General features: G+C 41.6%; 1 protein-coding gene across 1 annotated transcript in view; it reads left to right on the top strand.

Annotated features, from left to right (window-relative positions):
- The window catches only part of LOC109031129 (homeotic protein distal-less), a 164561-nt gene that overhangs the window by 132781 nt on the left and 8991 nt on the right, over positions 1–22789 (top strand). The window contains exons 4-5 of the mRNA XM_019042473.2: positions 3594–3777; positions 6612–6870. Of these exons, the coding sequence (XP_018898018.1) occupies positions 3594–3777; positions 6612–6870 (443 nt within the window). The remainder of the gene's footprint in view (positions 1–3593; positions 3778–6611; positions 6871–22789) is intronic.

Here is a 22789-nt window from a genome sequence, read left to right as displayed (position 1 = left end):
AAAAGAACGTTCCTAACAACCGCTCGCGACGCAGAAATTAACAGAATTTTGAGGAGCATTCCGGAACCTGAACCTACTCCGGAACCTGAAGAGTCTCAACCAGATCAAAACTTCGAAATCATCACCCCGCACGAAGTTAGGCTTATGCGAAACTACTTGCGGAGAAATGAAGGGAAAAGGCGCGTAAAACAGTTTAGGCTACATTTCCAATCAGGGCAATTTAAACGCATGTACCCCAGCGAGGTAGAGCAGCTCCTTCGCAGCATAGGCCATTTTTGAATTCGCTTCCAATAAAGCTATTATTTGAAGGACAATTTGAAATTTTTAAAAAAAAGAGGTAGTTTCATTTCCATACCCATGCATAAAACTAAAGATTACAATTTTATTTCATTTTAGTGCAATTTTATTGATCACTGTGTTGAAAATTTATCATGTATGTGTTTGTATAAATTTTTTGGCGTACCAAAAAATTGGTGGGGGGTATGAATGGGACAAGAGTCAATTTTGTGTTTATTTCGCCCAAGCTGGGCATGCAAATTAGGAGATTTGTATTTTCTTTTAAATTTCTAGTTTATTTGTTTCCTGGCATTCGACACGTCAAGGATTTAAAGATTTTTATTATTTCGCGTAATGGTTGCATAATGAGGCCGGGGCATGATAAGCGGTTGTATAACCAGTTGCGTAACTGCCAGGCCAGTTATCACCGATTATGTAATCACATCACGCCACCTTTCACGATTATGTAACCACCCTTATAAATACCGCGGCAGGAGCCACTTTTAGTTCAGTTGCTATTTCTCACTCAAAGCACTCACAACGAGCACGCCCGTCTAAGGTTGCTCTAGCACGCCCGTTTAAGGCTGCTTCTCTATGCTTCAAAGGGCACGCCTGTCTAAGGCTGCCTTACTCATGCTCTAAGGGACACGCCCGTCTAAGGCTGTTTCCTTCCACTGGCACGCCCGTCTAAGGCTGCTCCAGCACGCCCGTCTAAGGCTGCGATTCTACTCCCTTCAGAACTCTTTTTATTTCATTATATTATTTTCTCCATTCGTTCTCTATGATGAATTTAGAGTTTCATTTCTATACGGGCTCTGTTACTATCCCGTCCTTATTCTGAGAGAACTTTAACAACCTAGCAAATTGATCCGGCAATTTCATTTTCAAAGGAGCCTTGAAAAAAGGCCCATTCTGATTCATAGGTACTGAGATTTGGAACCAAACAAAAATTGAAAGGAAAAAGACCTATTTTAATTATTAGTCCGCAGTAATTAATATCAATCCGCAAGGTCCTGAAAAACGCCCCTTGAACTTTCCCACATTGCCAAATTTTCCGCAACTAGAGGTTTCTTTTTGGGAGAAGTAGTGAGTTTTGATAAAATATAGATTGTTTCATAAAAAAAAGAAGTGCACTGTAAGAATTTGTAACATTCTTATTGGTTCTACAACAATGAGGAATTTGCACGAAAATGTTTTATTTTTGCATCTAAGAGTGCTTAATGAGCTGCGTTCGCAGTATTTTTCATAATCGGTTTTTGCTTTGGGAAATAGTGTACAAATAGATTTGAAAGTAGGAAAGTCTGCCGCTTTTATTGTGTTGACATATCAGGTGACATTACTCATTTAAACACATGTATTTTAGCAGATCAAGAACTTGGGTCATATCTCCGCTGATAATTGTTCATTTTAGAAAAAACTAATAATATTCTCGTGCTCAGTTCACTTAGTAGTTTCTTCTTAATCATGGTCATCACACAAGTTATTTCAGAAACCTGCAATTTCTAATTTTTGTCTCGGGGCATACCTTAGGCTTTATCGATCAAGGGAATCAGTTGCATTAAGACAAAATTCAGGATAAGATAAACTTCCTTTAAAAATTGATCGATGGAGTATATGGAATCTCGAGGCAAATCGGAATGAAAAAGTAAAAGTTAAGTACATGTTTGTTTGTGGGAAGGACGTGCAACGTGCATGCAGGTCTTGCAGGCGTGAAAATCTAGCGGCTCCGAACAGCCCTTGAGTACCAGCCGGCAAGGATACGCACAAACCTTAAGTATACGTCGCGCACGCAATAGTTTACTCTTGTGTGCAGGCTTGCAACCATCTATTATTTAGAGATTGCTTTGCTCCTGCTACGGGATATCCCCGCCTAGATATCTTGAGCACCCGAAACTCTCATTGCCAGATCTCGAAGCTATTTCTGATGGTAAATCTAAGTAACTTATAGAGACAAAAACCACCGCTATGTTACACTACTGCACGACCGTTAGGTACCTTTGAGGATTGCTAATTATGTAAATCCATCAAAGTATGTGGAAATGTGCTTTTACAAGCAGCGACATGACTGCTGACTAATATGAAATTAAATTTGTGAAGATTCATCGCAAATTTATATAGTAAGTTAGAGAAATTGACAATGAATTCAGTTAATGTGGCAAAAAAAAGATATCCCCGATTTCCCTTATACATCATGTCGATAACTAGCATTTAACTTTCGATCAAATCGTTCGGATCCCGAACTGTTCCTCCAAACATTGGATTTTTAAATTGCAAGTATCAAAATGTAACTGTACTCAATTTTACAGTATTTAGGTAATCGGACCCCCTAAATTTCAACCTTGAGGTTTCCAAAAATAGAGGCGATTGCCCTAAAAAGAACCATATACACAAATAAATTAAATCAAAATTATAATAATGTACATATAAATTGTGTGCTCCATAATTCCTGTTAAAGTGAGTCATTCGTGATCAGTTCAATCTATTAGCATAATGTGTACAAATAATCTTATCTCACCTGAAAAGTATCATAGACTATCGAGTTGATCTTAATTTTTCAGCTTCATTGCTTGGTGCAAAATGAATTCGAAGTTCAGCAATTACATGCAAGGTCCAGAAATGAACTTCAAACCAGAACAAAGCGGGCAAAGGAACTTAAGTGCCCAAATAATTCACACAAAGGAAATCATGAAGCGAGTTAACTGAAATTAATTCATTTACCCTTTTTTCAAGTATGTCATTGACTGCTTTATCGGTCGGTAATGTCTCTTGCAATTCAAAGAGAAAAAAATTGTCCATATCTGCTGGCAAAAGCATTGCGCGCACTCGCAGTTTAAGGGAGATACTGCTGGCAGGTCTATCGTCCTTGTCATGCGCAAAGTACCTATTGACATCGCGAATTTACGTGCGCGATAATTTTCAACACCATCGTTTCATGGGTCAAAGACGATTCTCCGCTGGCCAAAACTCTTCGGCGGCGGAGCACATGGATAATTATAAAGTAGTGCCTGAGCTACGTGCTACGTGAGTATCTTGGTTGCCTCTCGGAAACATGTACACGCCAAGGTTTTCAAAGTCGAGAGAAGTCCTGAGCCATGGAAATAATTGTAAATTGGACGGTACCGAGCAAAGGTGATCCAACCGCATTGCGATGTCTTCTCAACTGGTATCTTAAGAAGTATCTTAGTGTCTTAAGAAGATGAAATACAGTAACTCCTTACATCTGCGTGATATTGTTGCGATTATTTTAAATTTTGGAATGCTTAACAATTCAATGATTATACGTGTAGTAAAAAAATATTGGTTGTGTTCTGTTTCAGGTTAAAATATGGTTTCAAAATAGGAGAAGTAAATACAAGAAAATGATGAAAGCTGCTCAGCAAGGGTCGACGCCAAACAGTGTTCCTTCGAGTATATCGGATCGTGGTTTTGGAGGTGGAGGTGGCACGCCTCATACCCCGGGCATGCCCGGTAGCCCGCAGCCCCCCGGCGGAATGTTGGGAGGTAAGAATTCTAAAGTCAATAATATATAAGCTATAACGTGTAATTAATGAAATTAGCCCTGTAGCTGTGTATGCGAAAGTATAGCGCATGGTCCAGCTATGAAATTGTATAATTTAATTCCCCTCCCTCCTCAGAAAATTTGGACCTCGAAATTATAATCCTGACTTTTTTGCCGTACCCATTGCGAAGAAGAGAAGAGAAGAGAAAAATCTATTGAAATCACAAACATAAAAAGAAATGATGTATCGAGGGGGACAATCAGATCTATCGAGGAGGGCCTTTTTTGAGCCCATCCTGAGTATCCTCAACTCTACGACTTTTTGCTCATTGAGGGTATATATTTTGCGAAATGCGTCGTGATTTGATTTTTTCGGATTTTCGGTATTATTTCTGGTCTAGTTTTGGTCTCAGCATGAGCCTGACGGTCGATTTTCGCAAGAAATGCGGGTTTTGCGAGTTAGCGGTCGAATGCCGAAAAATTCTCATTCTTCGTCAAAATCGACCCTCAGACGTATGTCTAGGCCAGCATCGAACCCGAAAAAAGATCGAGACATGATGCGTTCCGTAAAACGTGGACCTCCCATGAGAAAAAAAATCATTGAGTTAAGCAAGGGTGAGCCGAAAAACGACCCGGATCGATACCTCTCCTTCGCGTCGTGGTTGTCTGAAAATGCATCTAAAATGAATGAGAGGCTTGGAGGAAAAGGCGCATAGTGCAATTTTTGCTATTTCCAGAAATCCACGTTTGAAATTTCGAAATTGCATGGACTTTTATGGCGGGTAGAAAGTTTAAACTGACTTTTGATGCTTAAAACTTGGAATTTTGGAGCAAGTTTTTCACAGAATATGCATTAAGACTAGTTTCACTTGAGATAATTAATATTTCAATTTTTTTCAAAAATTGCACTTATGCGCCTTGTCCTCCAAGCCCGTCAAATATAGTCAATTTTTCAAAATTTCCCGGGGGCAGTCACCTTCATATACGGGGGGTGTTTTCTATATTCCCTCGATGAGCTAGGATTGGGAATCATTTTTTTTCGAAGGGGCAAGCTCCCTAAAAAACGATCTTGCTACTCCTTTGTGTCTGTGGCACCTTTAAGGCTCTAGATTTTGAATGAAGTTCGTACTGGTTTCAAAGGAGTCTCAAAGAAGTTCTAGTCGCAACCAATACTCCCTTTTCGTTGCTCATTTTTTTCTCGCATGAGAACCAAAACGCTATAATTCGCATGCGATGATCATGCAAGTTCATGAACGATAACTCAACATATGCCCCAGATAATACGGGGTAGCCAATCGATTACTGTTTAATGGTTACTGTTGGTATTCTCGCCACACCTTTTGAGGCAAGGTTTTTCGCGTTCCTTGAGAAAAATTACCATGTTTGCTTGGGAATTGATAACGAGGATGCGGTGATGAAGGTTTCCTTTACAGATTCAGATGATTCAGTATTGAAATATTTCCTTACCACTCGATACATCAGTAATATCACTGAGGTTACATCACGAATACTGCTGTGTCCATGAATTGTCGTCTGAGGTGTCCGTTTCCTCTTTTTGCCTCTCTTTTTGTCATTTCCCTGACGAAAGAGCGTAACTTAATTTACACCCCTATAAATCTGTTGCCTCAAATTTCAATTTTTTTCGGCAAAATAATAGCTCTAGTTAGGCTCTACCAATGCAAAAAAATCGGTCAAAATATTTTGCAACGTAAGAAAGATTCAACTACTCAAAAATCTACAAATCTTTAAAAGGCGGAAATATATACGTACACACATACATACATATGTATATAAATTCACTAGTTAACTGTATACATATATATACACATGAACTTGAATGGCATATATTTTCGTGATCTACGCCCGTGATCGGTGCTCCTCACAAGGTCTCAGGGCTGGGTCCGACATAATGGGAGAATGCAATAGCGTATTTTCTTCGAAAAATACATTCAAAATATTTAAGGCTTATTTTAGAGACTCCTCTTTTAATATTTCCATGCTGGCAAGTGCCTCGCATTCTTCTCCATTTTTTCTTCATCTCCTTACTTTTCCTCTTCTTCTTGTCTTTTCTCGTTTCCCCCTCTCTCTTCACTTCCTCTCTGTTACCCTTTTTCTCTGTATTTCTCTTTTACAGGGTTTCTCCTCTTCTTCCACTCCTTTTTTTCTTTCTTTCCATTTTTCATCCTCTTTTCTCCTTTCTTTTTCATTTTTGTAATATTTTTCCTATTCCTCTTATTTTTTGAAATTTTCTCTTAATGTTTTGTAAAATTCTTCTTCTTCCTCCTCTTCTTCAGCATTTTTTTACTTTCGCTTCTTTTATCTCTCCTCCTTCTACTCCTAGTTCTCCCTCCTTCTCCTCCACCTCAATTTGTTGCCCCTTCGACATCATGGCGTACCTGAATCTCCTAGTAAGCTCTGTTCTCCGTATAACTTCATTCTTTGCGGGGCTCATGTGGAAATAGGGATCCGTGGCTCGGACTGCTTTGCGATATATCGATTGATCTGCCATTTAGGCCTATTAAAGAGGATCGATAAACAGGGTGTTCGCAACAAACACTTTAACTATCGATTCTTTGCCATAGCTTTAAAAAGGGAAACATCGATAATTCATTATTCACACCTCGTCTTTGATAGGTATACGCCCTTACCGCAGAAGCTTGACGAAATTTCCCGAACAGATATGGGTAGGTGCTTTTACAGATGAGCCAAAAGTGAAAAAGTTCCTCAATGCGGAATGTAGTCTAACTCCCTTTTCTTGAGGTATCACGTTCGTTTTCTCCTTAAATTTTTGAGGTGTGATGAAATGACGTAACGGATTCGATTTGATTTGTTTCAGGGAACGGATCTTCCTCAGGTAGCCAACCTAGTCCTTCAGGAGGCTATATGCAGTCTCACGGGGGGCATCAGAGTCCCACAACCCCTAGTTCAACTCCGGTCGGAGATATGTCACCTCAACCTCATGGAATGTCCGGGTCGCCGCCCGTAGCCTCGTGGGATATCAAACCTAATATAGGTCAATCCACGCACCATCATCCTAATAGTTATATGCCTCAATACGGGTGGTATCAGCCGGACGCTAATCAACCTTTATTAACGTAAGTATACACATGTGATATCTTCATGTTCATCTCTGAATTGACAGGTGTGGATCGTTTGAATATACGCTGCACTTACCTCCAAGTTGAAAAAGCCATCATTTCGCTCACTTTTCAGGGTCTTTTGGCAAGATCAGCGGTTCCAGAACCACAGCCTGCGGATTCTTAAGGAACAAAAATGGAGACAGTAGTGGGAAAACGAATAAATGATCAACATTGAGAGGCAGATTAAAAAAGGGAATATTGCAAAAGAAAAATAACACAATTTTAAAATCGAATGACGATTGAGTAGGAATTTTCATTCCTAACGAATTTGCTCGCATCGATTTTGTTCATTTTAATCAACAGCGGACGCTCATAATTGGACTACATTTTGCAATAGGAACTAAAATTTTAGGCTCATACGTGAAACCATACGTTTCTCGAGGGTGAACCCAACTCAAGGAACATTAATAATACATGCGTTGTCTTTAAACTGAGCCAGAAATTGTAATTCCTAATTCCAAAATGAGGTCCATTCAAGGGACTTGGAGTACAAGGCGCATAAAAGCAGTTTTTGAAAAAATTGAGGTATTCATGAACACAACTAAAACTAGTTTAAAAGTATATATATTCTGTGAAACATTTACGACTACAATCAAACTTCAAAGCATCAAAAAGTGAGTTTAAACTGCCTTTCTGACTCAAGGCTCCTTGTAATTTTGAAAATTTAGACACATATTTCTTGAAATAGCAAAAACTGCACTCATGCGCTTTGTCCTCCAAGCCCTTCATTTTTCGTTTCCGGTCAAAACTGCGAATTCGTCGAAAATCAAACCTCGCGCAATAGTTTCCAGGGCGGGAGGAAAGAGCTGTTTTTCGGCCGCAAAAAGTCGGCAAGAGCATACAGATCTACGTTTCACTTACCTTGATCGATGTCAACTTTTTCCTCGCCTTGAACGCTTACCGCAAGATTCGGAGGGCCTTGCGGTCGAAGAATTTCGGGACATCTGAGACTTCTCATCGCCGCTGCTCACAGGGCGTTCCAAAGATGAAGGAGCTTTCAAAGGGGCGCCGGGGGAAGGGGGGGATGTTGTGCAAGGGTCTGAGGTACTCGACGCCGGCCGCGCGCCGCGACGACTTGGGGTCGGTCTCTGCGACCGCTCGCTCGCTCGGTTGCGCCGCACGTCGCTGCCGCAGCCGCTACTGGTCTACGTTGCGCTGATCCGTGCGTTTACCTTGAACTAATTTCATTCAAAATAACGCTCCTAAGCACCCGACTCTGATGCAATCCTCAATTCCTCGAGTGAAAGGTAAACGATTCGCTCTTACTCCAGAGGATATCGGCCCCGAGAAACACAGAAAACTCCCAACGACTGTGCTTTCGAGTCCAAAACGCACCTGAGGGATTTTTCAAACGCTTGAATCAAATTTGTTTTCTCTTTTAGCGTCTATTGCCTGTTAAAAATTGAGGGGTGAAATTCGCTGCCGGCGCCCAATAACCGCGAGTAATACGATAATGTGCATAGTGACATTAGCGTATGACGCGCCGAAAAAAGAGTAGATTCCGGTAGTTATAGAGTAAGTCATTCCTTAAGGAGAATATAATTCGAATTTTCGGAAGTAGAAGGCTCTCCTGCTTTTCTCACTCCTTCTAAGATGCACGGGAGTTGTCAGTTGCAGCACCCAAATTACAGATACCTCAGCCTACGAAGACTTTATGGACTTGGCTGTGGCGCCTTGATGCAACTATCCGTGATCCACGGATGTGCGTGTTGTATGTTTAAAATTTGAAGGCGTTTCCTTTTGTCTCTTCTTCTTGGCCGACTGCCCACTCAGTCCACGAACTATAGGCATAAATGCCAACAACATCCATCAGTCTGCGGACGGGGGCAACAGGGTTTGCCCATAGAGTACATGCAGTCAACAGACAAAAAGTTTGTAAAAACGTGGCGAAGCGTTATAAAATTTGACGAAGAAAATATTTTGAAATAACCCTGAAAGTCTGCCCTGAGTGAGTATGGAAAATTGTTTTGCCTTTTACTTTGCAATGTTCACTCAAGATATAATTTCAAAGCTATTTCAAAATGTTTCTTGGTTGAATGTTGTGTGCAAAGGGAAAAAACCCCTAAAAACGTGACCCGAACTGTGTTAAAAGGTGGCAAAATAGTGCTGGGTCCATATTATTTTGGAAAAAAAACCAAATAGTTCCAAAATTTTGAGTTCTAATGAGATCTAGTACTAAACTTTCCGTCTTGCAGGCGCGGCCGAGGCGTCGGATAAGCGAACGGAGCGATTGCCCCGCTGATGAGAGGGGAACGCCGAAAAGTCGAAAGGGAAAAAGGACGGGGGAAACGAGAAGGATAAAAAATTCTCTCTTAAATTTCAAAATTTTCTGGAGAGGCCCCCTGCTACCTTCTCGCGGGGGGGGGGGGGGGGGTTAGGGGCGCCGACAATATCTTTGCCCTTGCCTAAAAGTTTACGCCACGGTCCTGCAGGTGCAGTACGAAACTTTTTCTTCGATACCATCTTGGATTTAGCGGGATATAAAGTTGGGCTTACAGACGAGTGTGATCTACTAACGAGGTCTATAAAAAGACCCAAAATTATAGATCCCTCGCCGTGACCTCAGCTTAATACAGGGTGATCCAAAAGTCCCTTCCGCCCCCTCTAACTTTTTACCTAATCGAGGTAAAGATTTGAAACTTGAGGGATATTCCTAGGTCAAAGGGAGCTACTTTTTGGCGCCCCTAAAATTTTCAGGGGGGCCCCCCTTGGGGGGGCAACGGCCCCCAACTTTTAATTTTCAAATGGGAAGACCCCCTTTGTGATAGCTCGTTCGAAAGAGCATAAAAAAAAGACTTTTCCGGCAAACCCAAAGTCAATATCTCAAACCGTTTCAAAATGACGGCCGGTTATAAAGTTCAAAATGGCCGAAAATTCACACCGGTTATTTGTCGATGGATTTGCGCGAAAATCGGAATGTCGGGGTATTTTGACACGAGAAAAGGAATTTGATGTTAGATTTTCAAAAAAACCGAAATTTCCAAAATGGCCGCCGGTTAAAGTTTAAAATGGCCGAAAATTTTCACCTTGGTTTTTTCCTGATGGATTTGCCTAAAACTTGGAATTTGAGAGTATTTTGGCATAAGATAAACAAATTTGAACTTAGATTTATAAAACAATCAATTTTTGGTCATTTTGAACTTTAACCGGCGGCCATTTTGGAAATTTCGGTTTTTTGAAAATCTAACGTCAAATTCGTTTTTCTCGTGTCAAAATACCCCTGCATACCGATTTTCGCGCAAATTCATTGACAAATAACCGGTGTGAATTTCCGGTCATTTTGAACTGTAACCGGCCGTCATTTTGAAACGGTTTGAGATATTGACTTTGGGTTTGCGCGAAAAGTTTTCTTTGTTTATGCTCTTTCGAACGAGCTATCACAAAGGGGGTCTTCTCGTTTGAAAATTTAAAGTTGAGGGCCGTTGAACCCCCCCCCCCCAAAGGGGGCCCCCCTGAAAATTTTAGGGGGGCCAAAAAGTAGCTCCCTTTGACCTAGGAATATCCCCCAAGTTTCAAATCTTTATCTCAATCAGTGAAAAAGTTAGAGGGGGTGGAAGGGACTTTTGGAGCACCCTGTATGCTAATGCTGATTGTTTGATCTGAACGCTGTTCCCCTTCAATTATGTACTGCCGCACTGGTTCCCCATTAGAGCTCAGCAGTTTTGACTCCAATTGAAAATTTTAGAACCTTTTTGGTTTTGTTTTCAAAATAATGTGGACCCAGCACTATTTTGCCATCTTTCAGCACAGTTCGGGTCTCGTTTTTCAGGGTTTTTTCTCTTTTTTTCTTGATTCTGAGGAAAATGGTCTAACAAATCACATTTCAAGGGCGGAGCTAATAAACTGCTGTTTCACAAGATTTAGTCACGCTTTGAAACTTTTGACATATGTTTTCTAGGCGTAAATTTTACGCTCTTTTCAATGAGTTTAACAGTTTTTTTCTCAGACAATCGTGGCTGCAGATATGAATCAAAGTTTCTCCAAAAATCAGCAAAAATGCGCCTTTTTAAAGCTAATTTAAGCTAATTTTTGACGAAAACGTTAATTTAACGACCAAAAAATTAAGCTAGGAAAGGAAAAAGATAGTGATTTCGGTAGGAAACTTTATGTACTTTTTGCTGTTTTTTGTTTGTTTCGTAAGATTAACCGTTGAGGAGATATATCCAAAAAACTGATCGTGGGTTTTCTCAATTTTGAAAAATTCACAATGGCAGCGCCTTGAGTACCAGCCAATTCTCCAGAAATTATTATCGGCATTTTCGGACTTCTGTATCCAAAAGGAATCGAAAAAAATTGGTTTGGTTCGAAGAACAAACCAAAATCCGAAAGAGGTTGTTCCAAAAACGCCGATATTCCCCCCCCCCCCTGGATTTGGCCCAAACTTTGCTCAGATGTTGTACTAAGTGTCCCTGATGCTTGGGCCAAATTTCAGCCCCCTCGGATAATTACGGAAGAGGGGGCAGGGGGGCAAAGTTTCAATTTTTTCAAAACTTTAAAAATCGATATCTCGCGAACGGTTTGAGTGTAAGTGTTGCGGTCTCCGCTAAAAAAGTAAAAAAATATTGTCTACAAGAGTATTGATGCTGTTTGCGTGGTTGCGTGATTTTTCGTAGTCATAAATCGATTTTTTCGATTTTGGAGGTTCGACTTTTTCTCGTTTTTCGTCTCTCCTCTCCAGGCAATCGTTGCTACGTGAATAAAAACCAGTTTAGGTGATTTTCCATGAAATTCTGCATCTACCACACTTTGTTAGACCTTGGGAAAAACGATTCATTACTGAGTTAAAGCGATTTTTCTGCGCGTTCCCGGTTACGCGCGGGCGGCATATCGGCGGCGCTCCATCCCCCCCGGGCGAGGCAGAGGTTGTTTCACTGCTAGGGCCTTATATTCATGCTGTAGGCTGTAATTATCGATATTTTCTCCTTCCCCCACCCTTCCCCTCCAATAAATATTTTTTTATACTTCGTAATACGGGGTGGCTCGGACCACCCGTACCAGGTCTTTTTCTCGGTCGGTGTAGGTGATACGAAGTGGGGGACCGCGGGGTTGAACAGGGAATAGACCCCAAAGTATCCGATTTTCATGGTCCCGAAGCACCCCTAACCTCCCTTGGGGGGGTAAAAGAGGGAGGTACAATGACTCCCGACTTTTGGGATCGTGACCCCCTCTTCACCCCCAAAGGGGGGCATGGGGAGTTTTGGGACCATGAAATTCGGATACCTTGGGGTCAATTCCCTGTTCGACCCCGCGGTCCCCCCCCCCCCTTCGCACTACCTAAACCGACCGAGAAAAAGACCTGGTACGGGTGGTCCGGGACACCCTGTATAACGAAGTATAAAAAAATATTTATTGGAGGGGAAGGGTGGGGGAAGGAGAAAATATCGATAATTACAGCCTGCAGCATGAATAAGGCCCTAGCAGTGAAACATCCTCTGCCTCGCCCGGGGGGGATGGAGCGCCGCCGATATGCCGCCCGCGCGTAACCGGGAACACGCAGAAAAATCGCTTTAACTCAGTAATGAATCGTTTTCCCAAAGTCTAACAAAGTGTGGTAGATGCAGAATTTCATGGAAAATCACCTCAACTGGTTTTTATTCACGTAGCAACGATTGCCTGGAGAGGAGAGACGAAAAACGAAAAAAAGTCGAACCTCCAAAATCGAAAAAATCGATTTATGACTACGATAAATTACGCAACCATGCAAACAGCATCAATACTCTTGTAGACAATATTTTTTTACTTTTTTAGCGGAGACCGCAACACTTACACTCAAACCGTTTGCGAGATATCGATTTTTAAAGTTTTGAAAAAATTGAAACTTTGCCCCCCTGCCCCCTCTTCCGTAATTATCCGAGGGGGCTGAAATTTTGCCCAAGCATCGGGGACACTTAGTACAACATCTGAGCAAAGTTTGGGCCAAAGCCAGGGGGGGGGGGGGGGCAAAATCGGCGTTTTTGGAACAATCTCTTTGTTGTGCGGTGTTATCCGAAGTAAAATTGTTTAAAACATCTTTTTACCCTTGTAAGAGGGGTCCCCTACTTTCTCTCAAAGTTTTATCAAAAAAAGTAAACGTCAGAAAGAGCTACACTGAAAGATATACCGTCGTGGAGACTGCAAAAACAGAACCCATATTTGTAATGTCCGTGACTCTCTTTTTCTTACTACAGCTCTCTCTCAGATCTAATCATTTGAATGAAAATTTTAAGAAAAGGAGGGAATCCTTCTTACTAGGGTTCAAAGATTTTTTTCCAACATTTTTTACCGTGAATAATGAGCTTTTTACAACACATTGAGAGGACACTATGGTGTGATGTCTGTGACCAAGAAAAAGAAAACTTCTTTGCCTCATTTTCATCAAAAATGCCCCTTTGTCTCCTGTTGCTAATATGCTTTGTTCTTTTCTGGTCTCAATATTCCAAAAGACGAATTACTTTTTCCTGTTCTTTGCGTTTGGCTTCGCAATATCGCAGTGCGAAACCGTAACTAAAGCTATGTCGACAACGGGCCAAATTTCAATTGGTTCTAGCCACTGGTTCAGCTCTAGAGGGACTCCAATTGCTTCTCAACTTCCGCCCGGCGGAGCAGCGCCTGGGTTCGACTATTGAATCGTTAATAATCGTTATCGAATGAACTTGATCGATGAAAAGCGTTGCCAAGCTAGGAATTTTTCAATCAGGATTATTCGATAACGATTCAGCATTCAACCCGAGGGGGTTCGGTCCGGAGCCTTGGGGCACGGGACCCCCGACCCTGGCCGAGCGAGGCTGCCAGATTGTGTGAAATCATAGATACCTTAACGGGGAATCCGATCGTTAATTGGGGAAATGTGTTGAATTTTCAGCACAATCTGGTAAAAAAGCGCCCAAGATCTGCTCCACTAACGTTAAGCAGTGAGGCTTTACGCTCCCGCGAGCCAACGGATATATTAATCGAAACCTTTCAAAATACCTTACATGTTTTCTTTTCTTTTGACACCCCACCCCCCCCCCCCCGCCTCCGTCCTTTTCGTCACCTGTCCGATCAAGACTCGGCACACAGTAGGAAAAACGGATACCTGGGTATAATGCCTCTGTCGCAGGCAAATGATCAAATACTCTAAAGAGAGGACTAGAGCTGCAATATTACTTTGCGGGCCAAGTGGCACCCCCTACTTTTACGAGTCGTCTCTGATTGGCTGTTTCGCCAGGTGCCCATTTTCTGGGACCCTTATGGAAAATAACACGAATATAAATTAGTTCGCTGGGCTAATTTTTTAGCTGAAACCAACTTGCTGGTCGGTCTCTTCCATTTAAATCAACATCAATTCATGTTTTTAGAGAATTGACAATTTTTTTTTTTTTTGGGGGGGGGGGGGGGAATCAATGGGAGGGGCCGGCGGTGGAGACTATTATTGACTGCCTTCACAAAAAAGTGTTTGTCCTAGAATGATCTTTTCGCAGGCAAAAAGTGAAATCAGGCATTTCATGAAATGCCCAGGCAAATAGTCAAATAACAGTTTACAAAATCCTGTAAATTTATGGCGAGGAGCTCAGAAGTTTTCCAATATTTTGAGAAAAATTACCCATCAAATCTGCGAACTTTCCTTGTCCTTTTTTCAAATTATTCCATGCGTATACTCAAATGTTAAAATTTCAAAAATTCTGTTTAATGAAATCCTGAAAATTTCAAAATAAATGTTCGTTCAGGAGCCAAAATTCGTTCCTGATACTATTTTTTTATGTAATTTATTGCAGAGAATTCTTTCTAACAGTGAATTATTATATGCTCCATGAATAATTTTGTCTAAAATTCTGAAAGGAATCAGAACTTCAATCTAAGTAAGAATATTTGACTAGGCATTTGACAAAATGCCTGACTTTACTATTTTCCCGCGACACTTCCACAAAAAAGCGTGGGAGCGCACTTCGACGCTCCAGCGATTTCTGGAACCCTGTGGTGAGACCATGGTAAGACTCGAGGTGCTTAAGTCCAATATTGAGTGACTGGAGTATCACGGTGCGGTGGTGTCCGATCTGCACGCATGAATTTCGTATTAGCGCTCGGCGCAGCAGCACGTCAACGCTCAACGCGTCATCGCTCCTAGCCGTGACGGCAGCATCCATGGCTCGACGCAACACTAACCAATGATCTTTCTCTATCGCCTTCAGGCCCGATGACCCTCCCCGCGTCCCCCACCCACGTTAACCTTCGATATTTTCCGGTGAAAATCTCCGCCGTCGCGCCCGCGCCGGGAAACCCGCGCTCCAGCGTTGAGAATTGCAACTCGGAATCGTCCATTACACCGCGCCGGAAAAATCGGAGGAGGCAGGAGAAAAAAACTTGGAGAAAAAAGAGAAAAAGACTTGAGTTCGGCGGAGGAAGGAGACTATGGTAATTACCTGGGAAATTATTCGTGCCGTTATACGCAGTTTTACTTTCGCGTCGATTTTCCTCGTCTCACCTCTCTTTCCACCCCCCTCTTTTGTCTCCCTGGTTCCACGTCGTTATATTCATGTTTTTCCCCAGTTCTGTTGTATAGAAGACCTACACACTATTCTTCCACATTTCATAATTTTGTTGTTACGGATTTTAATTTTTTCAAATAAATAAATTCCAACGCAGGAAATATACATCAGGCATTTCTGGTATTTCAAGAGGGGTGCCTGTTAGATTTACAATCTGACACTTGATCAGACTCGCTTTAAAGAGTGCAAGAACTCTGGGGGTTATGGAACCCTCCATAAATCACGTCAGCCATTTTTTCCAAGTTTGCAACCCCGCCTTTCCCCTTTGTCACCCACTTGTTATATTCACCTCCGGATCTCCCTGAGAGTTACATCATTTCAAGCGTACCCCATACTTTGATTTGCGTATAGATGTGAGGTTGTGGCAAACTCTTGTTACAGGTTGATTAATATGTTTAACCCTCTATTGCATGAATTCATTTTGGATCACAGATTTTGAAAAAAAAAATTCTGAAAGATCTTTGAAAAAATAGAGTCCCAAATTTTTTTGGGGGGCGGGAGGGGGCTCTCCCCCCCCCCCCGTAATGCCCCCCCCCCCAAAGTGGTAGTTACAGTTGTAACCGCAATTTCTAATTTCCTCTCTCTATTTAAACCTTAAGATGTATAATTTCAAGTAATAAACCCTTACTTACGTGCATCGATGGGGCACGGATCCAAACGGAAATGAAAACCGGCCGGAAATGCTAAAATATGACGGGAAAAGGCGATTTATTGCATAATCAGGGGAGCATGTGTTCGAAAATTACGTCCCGTTTGCACGTTCGTGATGCAAGTTTACTCTCTTAATTTTGGTCCCTAGAATGAGAAAATCTTTGGTGGACTCTCCGATTTTGATGCCAAGGCCCCAAAAACAAAATAGCGGCCAAAATGGAGGCTGAAATTGAAATTTTGGTAAAACGGCACAAAACATCAAGAGAGGTGTCGATTCTCATGTTTTTTGGATCGTAGATTCCAGAAAAATTGTCATACAGACCCCTTGACCCACGGAAATGCCCAAAATCCAAGATGGCGGCCAATTTTGGCTCTTTAGTGGCTAAAACGTCAAATGCGGAGCAAAAGGAGGATTAAAAACTCTAAATATCTGTTTCCGAAGTCACAGATTCCAAAAAAATAGGAGAAAAAAACATTTCATGCAAAATGATGCTGATTTGGACCATGCAAAGGCCGAACTCGGTAGTCATTTTGATTAGAGTGTTCAGGAACACTCTAATCGAAATAATTTTCCTGGTCAGCTTCTATGATTAGCATTATTGGTTTTTTTTAGGACCGGCACCCCTGCAGAATATGGGTAAATTTGTTCTCAAATACGCAATAAAACTATTCCGATGTGTTTTGAGCCACTAAATCTGAAAATTGCGTTTATTCTTCCCGATCACCCCTCAGTTTTCCGGAAGCTAACCAGGATAATGACCATTTATTCGGGCGGGATCGGCTTTTCCAGAGAATTGTAGGGTGATGGAAAAGAACGGAGGTTCCCAGATTCAGCCCCTCAAAATACGTAGGAATCACCTCATCTCATCTTGGAGACATGGTTGTAATTATTTTGCTTATTAATCAGTGCTATTGCCGGAGAGTACCTGATACTCCCAATTTCGATAGTAATTAATATATTACACGTACATACAAAGCCGCTTTTATAGCGCTCTCTGGCGCTCTGCGACACCTAGCCGCCAAAGTTCCCGATCCTCCTAAGGCCTTTCAGGGAGCTATAAAAGCGGCTTTGTATGTAGGTATGTGCAATATATTAATTATTATCGAAATTGGGAGTATCAGGTACTCCACGGCAATAGCATTGTTTTTTGCGTCACGTCTTTTTGCGTCAATTTTGAGGATTTTCGGTCGGTTTCCGGTTTCCATCAGGCCGTCAATCGATCGGTGCATTTATGGAAAGCGTTGATAGTCTGATTCTATACATGTTAGAGGGTAAAGTGGGGAAAAATATCGATAATTGAAGAGTTCATTATCGAAATATTTGGATTAAAATGTAAAAAATCGTCTTTTTTTACCAATTTTTGGCCTTTTTTGGCCTCTTTGAATTTTTTTAGGCTCTTAATCGTCCGATGGCAATTGAAAAAAGTATATCAACCAAAAGTATACATCCTAAGCTTGGAGTATAAAAAAAAAAATCGAAAATCGGAGAGACTGTTCTTTAGATAATACAGTTTGAACATTGAATGGCAAAAAAAACGTAAATTTTAAAAAACTCTAAATTACGGCCGTTTAAATAATTTTTAGCTCAATTTTGATGGCATATTCAGAATCTACATGAAAAATTGGTCTTGTAACACTCTTTTAAAGTATGATGGATTGATACAGAGTCTCGCTATGGAGAGTCAAAGAGAGGGAAGACGAGAAAATGAGAATCGCTAAAACGGGCGTTTTTGAAAATTGCTAAAATTCACCCCATCTTTGGGGGTCGATATCTCGCAAACGGGGCGTCGGATGGGAAAACCCTTCCAATTAGTTTCTTAGAATGATGTAAAGACCCCGTATACCAATTTTCAGCCAAATCGGAGGGGGTCGGGTTCCGAGCTTGGTTGCGTTGACGTGGAATGACCCAGATGCATTTAGAAACATTGTTGCTCTTGTACAGAATTTTTAAAAAAAGAAAATACGTTAAATTACATGTATAATTATGTATGCAATAGAGGGTTAATTGATCCGGAAATAACGTTGCGTACATAGAAGTTTAAAATCCACTCATTTTCTTACCACGATACGGCGACGTCGTCTTTGCTGTTGACCCCCCCCCCCCCTTCCTGCTTTGTCACCTAAATGCCACTCACCTCCAAAACCCTCCCCCCTGTATGCGTTTCCATAGTGACGTCTCTTCATTGTATTTTCATCTACTTGTCCTGTCACGGTCGCTCCTACATATATCTGTCATTCATCCCCGTATTTCCCTGTTTTACTTTCCCTTTTCCCTATATGATTATACGTCCCCCCCCCCCTCCCAGGTGGGTGACGTAATTTATGGACGGCCGCGGCTTCCATAGGGGTGGTGCGGGACTTTTGGATTACCCTGTATATCACAATAAAGGCAAATGTCAAAGGCCGGCCAGTGTGTGAGGCAAAATGTCGTCGGGGAAGTAGGAGGAACTATACACAAGCATGTATAGGGGGAAAACAGACACGAAACAAAATGTATGTCAGATGCTTCGGAAGGAGGAAGGAAAGGGTCCAATATGTGGCTGTGAGCCGGGTATGGGAAGAGCGAATCGCGGAGAGAAAGGTGAGAGACAGGGGGGGGGGGGGGGGAGAGAATCTGTAATAAATTGTTTATCGGAGTCGGGACTCAGTGGCACGTCAGCCTTGCAAAGCTGTTTGAAACAATAATTGATCAATAGAATTCTAATTTATCACGATGCCGCTGAAAAGTTGTCGTATTGAGACGTGGCTGTCCAAACGCGAGCGAGCTCAGTCCCCGATCTCCGCGCGGACCCGTCCGTCGCTGTCGCCCCTCCCCTTGCAACCGCATTCACGCTTCGCGTTGCACTTGCACATGCACCGCTCCACCAAATCCTCAGACTCCACGGGAGTCATAAATGAAAGAGGACGTTGGAAGTTCCGTTATTTTGGAAAAATGATGATGACGTCAAAAGGTATTTGGATTTGTTCTTAAGTGGTCCTTCTGAAAAAGTAGAAAGACTTCCGGAATGTAAAAAAAGAAATGGAAGAGGATGGGGAAAAGAAGGAAAGAGATAGGAGAAGAGGAAGAAGAAGGGAATGAAGAAGATGAGGAGGAGGAGGAAAAAAATACCAACATGAAGAAGGAGGGAAAATGAAGAAAAGAGGAAGGAAAATTGAATGAATGAGAAGATTGAGACGGCGAGGAAAAATAAGAAAAAGACGCAGAGAAAAGAGGAGGATGAAGAACAGGACAATAAAGGAGAGGGAAACCGGGGGAGGGAAGAAAAAAAGAAAAGCAAGGGGGAAAAGAAAGAAGGAGAAGGAGAACAGGAAGGTGGAAAAGAAGAGCAAGCAGAAGAAGTAGTGGTAGAAGAAGAAACATTTGTATGCATACGAATTTTAAAAGCACAAAAGTGGTTTTTAGAATGAACCTGAAAAAGTAGTCCCTTATTCCGGGTTTTTGGTGGTTTGAAAAACCTGAATAGTCAGGGAGAGTCAGAGAATTTACAACAACCTGGAAAAGTCAGGGAATGTCAAGAAAATGAGGGAATTCCGTGAGTAGCGTTTAGTAGAAGTCAGCATAATTAAAAGGGGGAAAAATCTAAGTGGATGTTTTGTTGACAGGTCAGGAAATTTGAGAATTTTGGAGTGAGGTAGATGCAAAAGAGTCAGGGAATTAGAGAACAGAGAAATGATGGATATTGAAACACGTAGTTGAGTGTCGAGCTGTGCGTTTCATGTCATGGAGGTGGAGCACAAGAATATCCAGATTTTGCCGTGATTCTTATGCTGCCAGGTTTTCATGTGAGCGATCAAGAGTTTCGTCACCAATGCCATGCGTTCCGCCCTCGAATTCGGTGGGTTCTGACCTCAGATCGGTCGTGCAGGAGACCCTGAGCCTTGGCCCGAGAGGGCGTCCATACGCTGACCGGACACTGGCTCGGCTTCGCCGCGATATCGTAATTCAAAACTGATTAATTTTCGATCCAAGTTTTTTCAATAATTTCGTGAGACCAGTGGCGAGGCGTGAATGATCGATTATTGATATATTCCCATTTAAATCTATGGTAAAGAATCGATTGTGAAGGTGTTCGTTGCGAAAATCCTGTTTATCGATCCTCTTCCATAGGTTTAAAGGGCAGATCAATTGATACATCGCAAAGCAAGCCAGGCCGCTACGTGAGATGCCAGAATAACGCCGAATCAAGTGTCAAAAGTTACCTAACGATGATGAAACCAGAAAAACTCTCAAATCTACTTCGGTCTTTCGATATAGCTACTTATAGTTTCTTTTCCGTGAATCAACGCTGCTGTGTTGAGGAAAAAACCTCGTATGAGCATGCAAGCGTTGCAGAATTTCCTTTGATAAAATATGAATTTGCAGGGAGCTTTGTGAATATTTTTCTTCACATTTTCAGATAATTTTATTGGTATACTTGCCGTCCTGGACGCGCTTTGCGCGTCCGTCACGGCCAGCCAAGGGGCTGCGCCCCCTGGACCCCCGATCACTCGCTACGCGAGTGACATTCGGCTCGCTCCGCGAGCCATTTTTCTCAGTGATTGGACGTTTGATCACTAAGATGTATTTATTTTGGAGACTCTGGAGGCAAAAATGATTTCATCATAGAACCTTGTTGCCGGAGCTTGTCATCATTTGCACATGAATAGATGTGTGGAGATGAAGCGATGATGGGGATCGATCATTTCTTCAAAAACGCATTTGATTGGGACGTCATCCCATTGGGTGGCGGAAAAAGACAATCCATGGATCTCCTTCCGCGATTTGACTCGCTGAAGTAGCAAAAGTTCATCTTTACCTCTTAAGAAGATTATCGGTGGCGTAGGGGTCTAAAAACTGCTCAACGATAGTATACAGGGTGAGCGAAAAGTCCTCGACCCCCCCTCTAACTTTTGAACGAATTGAGCTAAGGAAATGAAACTTTGGGAATGTTCCTATCTCAAAGGGGACCATCTTTTGAGGGGGTCAAAATTTTGGCCCCCCCCCCTCAGGGGGGGGGGACAGGGGCCCCCCAACTTTTTTTTTCAAATAGCAACCCCTATCTTGTGATACCTCATTCGAAAGAGCATAAAAAACTAAGAATTTTGGCGCAAACCGCAGATCAATATCTCAATTTTTGACCGAGTTATGATAGGTCAAAGGTCAAATTTGACCTATTTTCAAAAAATCATAACTCCGGTTCAAATTATCGTAAAGAGAAAAATAAAACGGGAAAATTTACCAAATTGTGTTCGCTTTTACGTAAAAATTGCAGAAATCACTTCGATTTAATTTTAAGGGGGGGCTCGGACCCCCAAATACGTCAATTCAAAGGTCATTCAATTTTCCTGCGAAATGAGCCAATTTCCTCTGGATTTGCCTCCACATTATCTCAGTAAGGTCAAAATCAGTTCAACATTACGTTGGCAAGTCCCCAAATTTCGGGAAAAGTTAAAAAAACGAAATTTAAGGTGATTAAATTTGACCGTTTAAATTTCGTTTTTTTAACTTTTCCCGAAATTTGGGGACTTGCCAACGTAATGTTGAACTGATTTTGACCTTACTGAGATAATGTGGAGGCAAATCCAGAGGAAATTGGCTTATTTCGCAGGAAAATTGAATGACCTTTGAATTGACGTATTTGGGGGTCCGAGCCCCCCCTTAAAATTAAATCGAAGTGATTTCTGCAATTTTTACTTAAAAGCGGACACAATTTGGTAAATTTTCCCGTTTTATTTTTCTCTTTACGATAATTTGAACCGGAGTTATGATTTTTTGAAAATAGGTCAAATTTGACCTTTGACCTATCATAACTCGGTCAAAAATTGAGATATTGATCTGCGGTTTGCGCCAAAATTCTTAGTTTTTTATGCTCTTTCGAATGAGGTATCACAAGATAGGGGTTGCTATTTGAAAAAAAAAAGTTGGGGGGGGGGCCAAAATTTTGACCCCCTCAAAAGATGGTCCCCTTTGAGATAGGAACATTCCCAAAGTTTCATTTCCTTAGCTCAATTCGTTCAAAAGTTAGAGGGGGGGTCGGGGACTTTTCGCTCACCCTGTATTTCGAGTTCCGAATCGCAATGAGCCCACTGGTGTTTTTTCTTATATTTTCATCGCATATAAATTTCTCTGATGTTTTTGTTTTACTCTCTCCGATTGCATATTAGTAATCATATCCTCATTTAATTTCCTTTCCCTTTCCTTTTTCCTTTTCTGTAGCATCTTTGTCCATTTACAATTATTATATTTTGAAATAGATTTCCCCTAGTATACAACTGATGCTTCAAACGGAATCAATTGTTTTAATGACATTTCCGGCTAAATCATGGGGTTTCCCAGGAAGGCAGCCTCTCGTCCCTCCCGGACTCTATTGTTGCCAGATAAGTTGCTTTTTCAGCACTTTTCCCAATTCAAATCCATGTAAAAATATTCACATTTATCGCACAATCTGGCAACCTCTCGAGTGAAATAGAAAAAGGTAGAATCGCTGAAAGTCTGAATCCTTCGAAGTTTGTATTAATGATATTTAACATTACTGAAAATCCAAAGGAAAAATATCCATAACTTTCCTCAAAAATTACCTTTGGATTGCAGGAGATTTGACAACATCCGAATGTTCTTATTCCGTTTTCCCTTAGCACGGCAGAAGAATTTTAAGCGGCACGATGACGCTCAAAAGATCTCTATAGAAACAATTATGACAACATTATTAACAATTTATAATCTATTGATCTTTTTGTGA

Source organism: Bemisia tabaci, chromosome 2 (assembly GCF_918797505.1).
Source record: "Bemisia tabaci chromosome 2, PGI_BMITA_v3".
In the NCBI taxonomy this organism is placed as follows: Eukaryota; Metazoa; Arthropoda; class Insecta; order Hemiptera; family Aleyrodidae; genus Bemisia; species Bemisia tabaci.
This window is presented reverse-complemented; position numbering and strand designations above follow the sequence as displayed.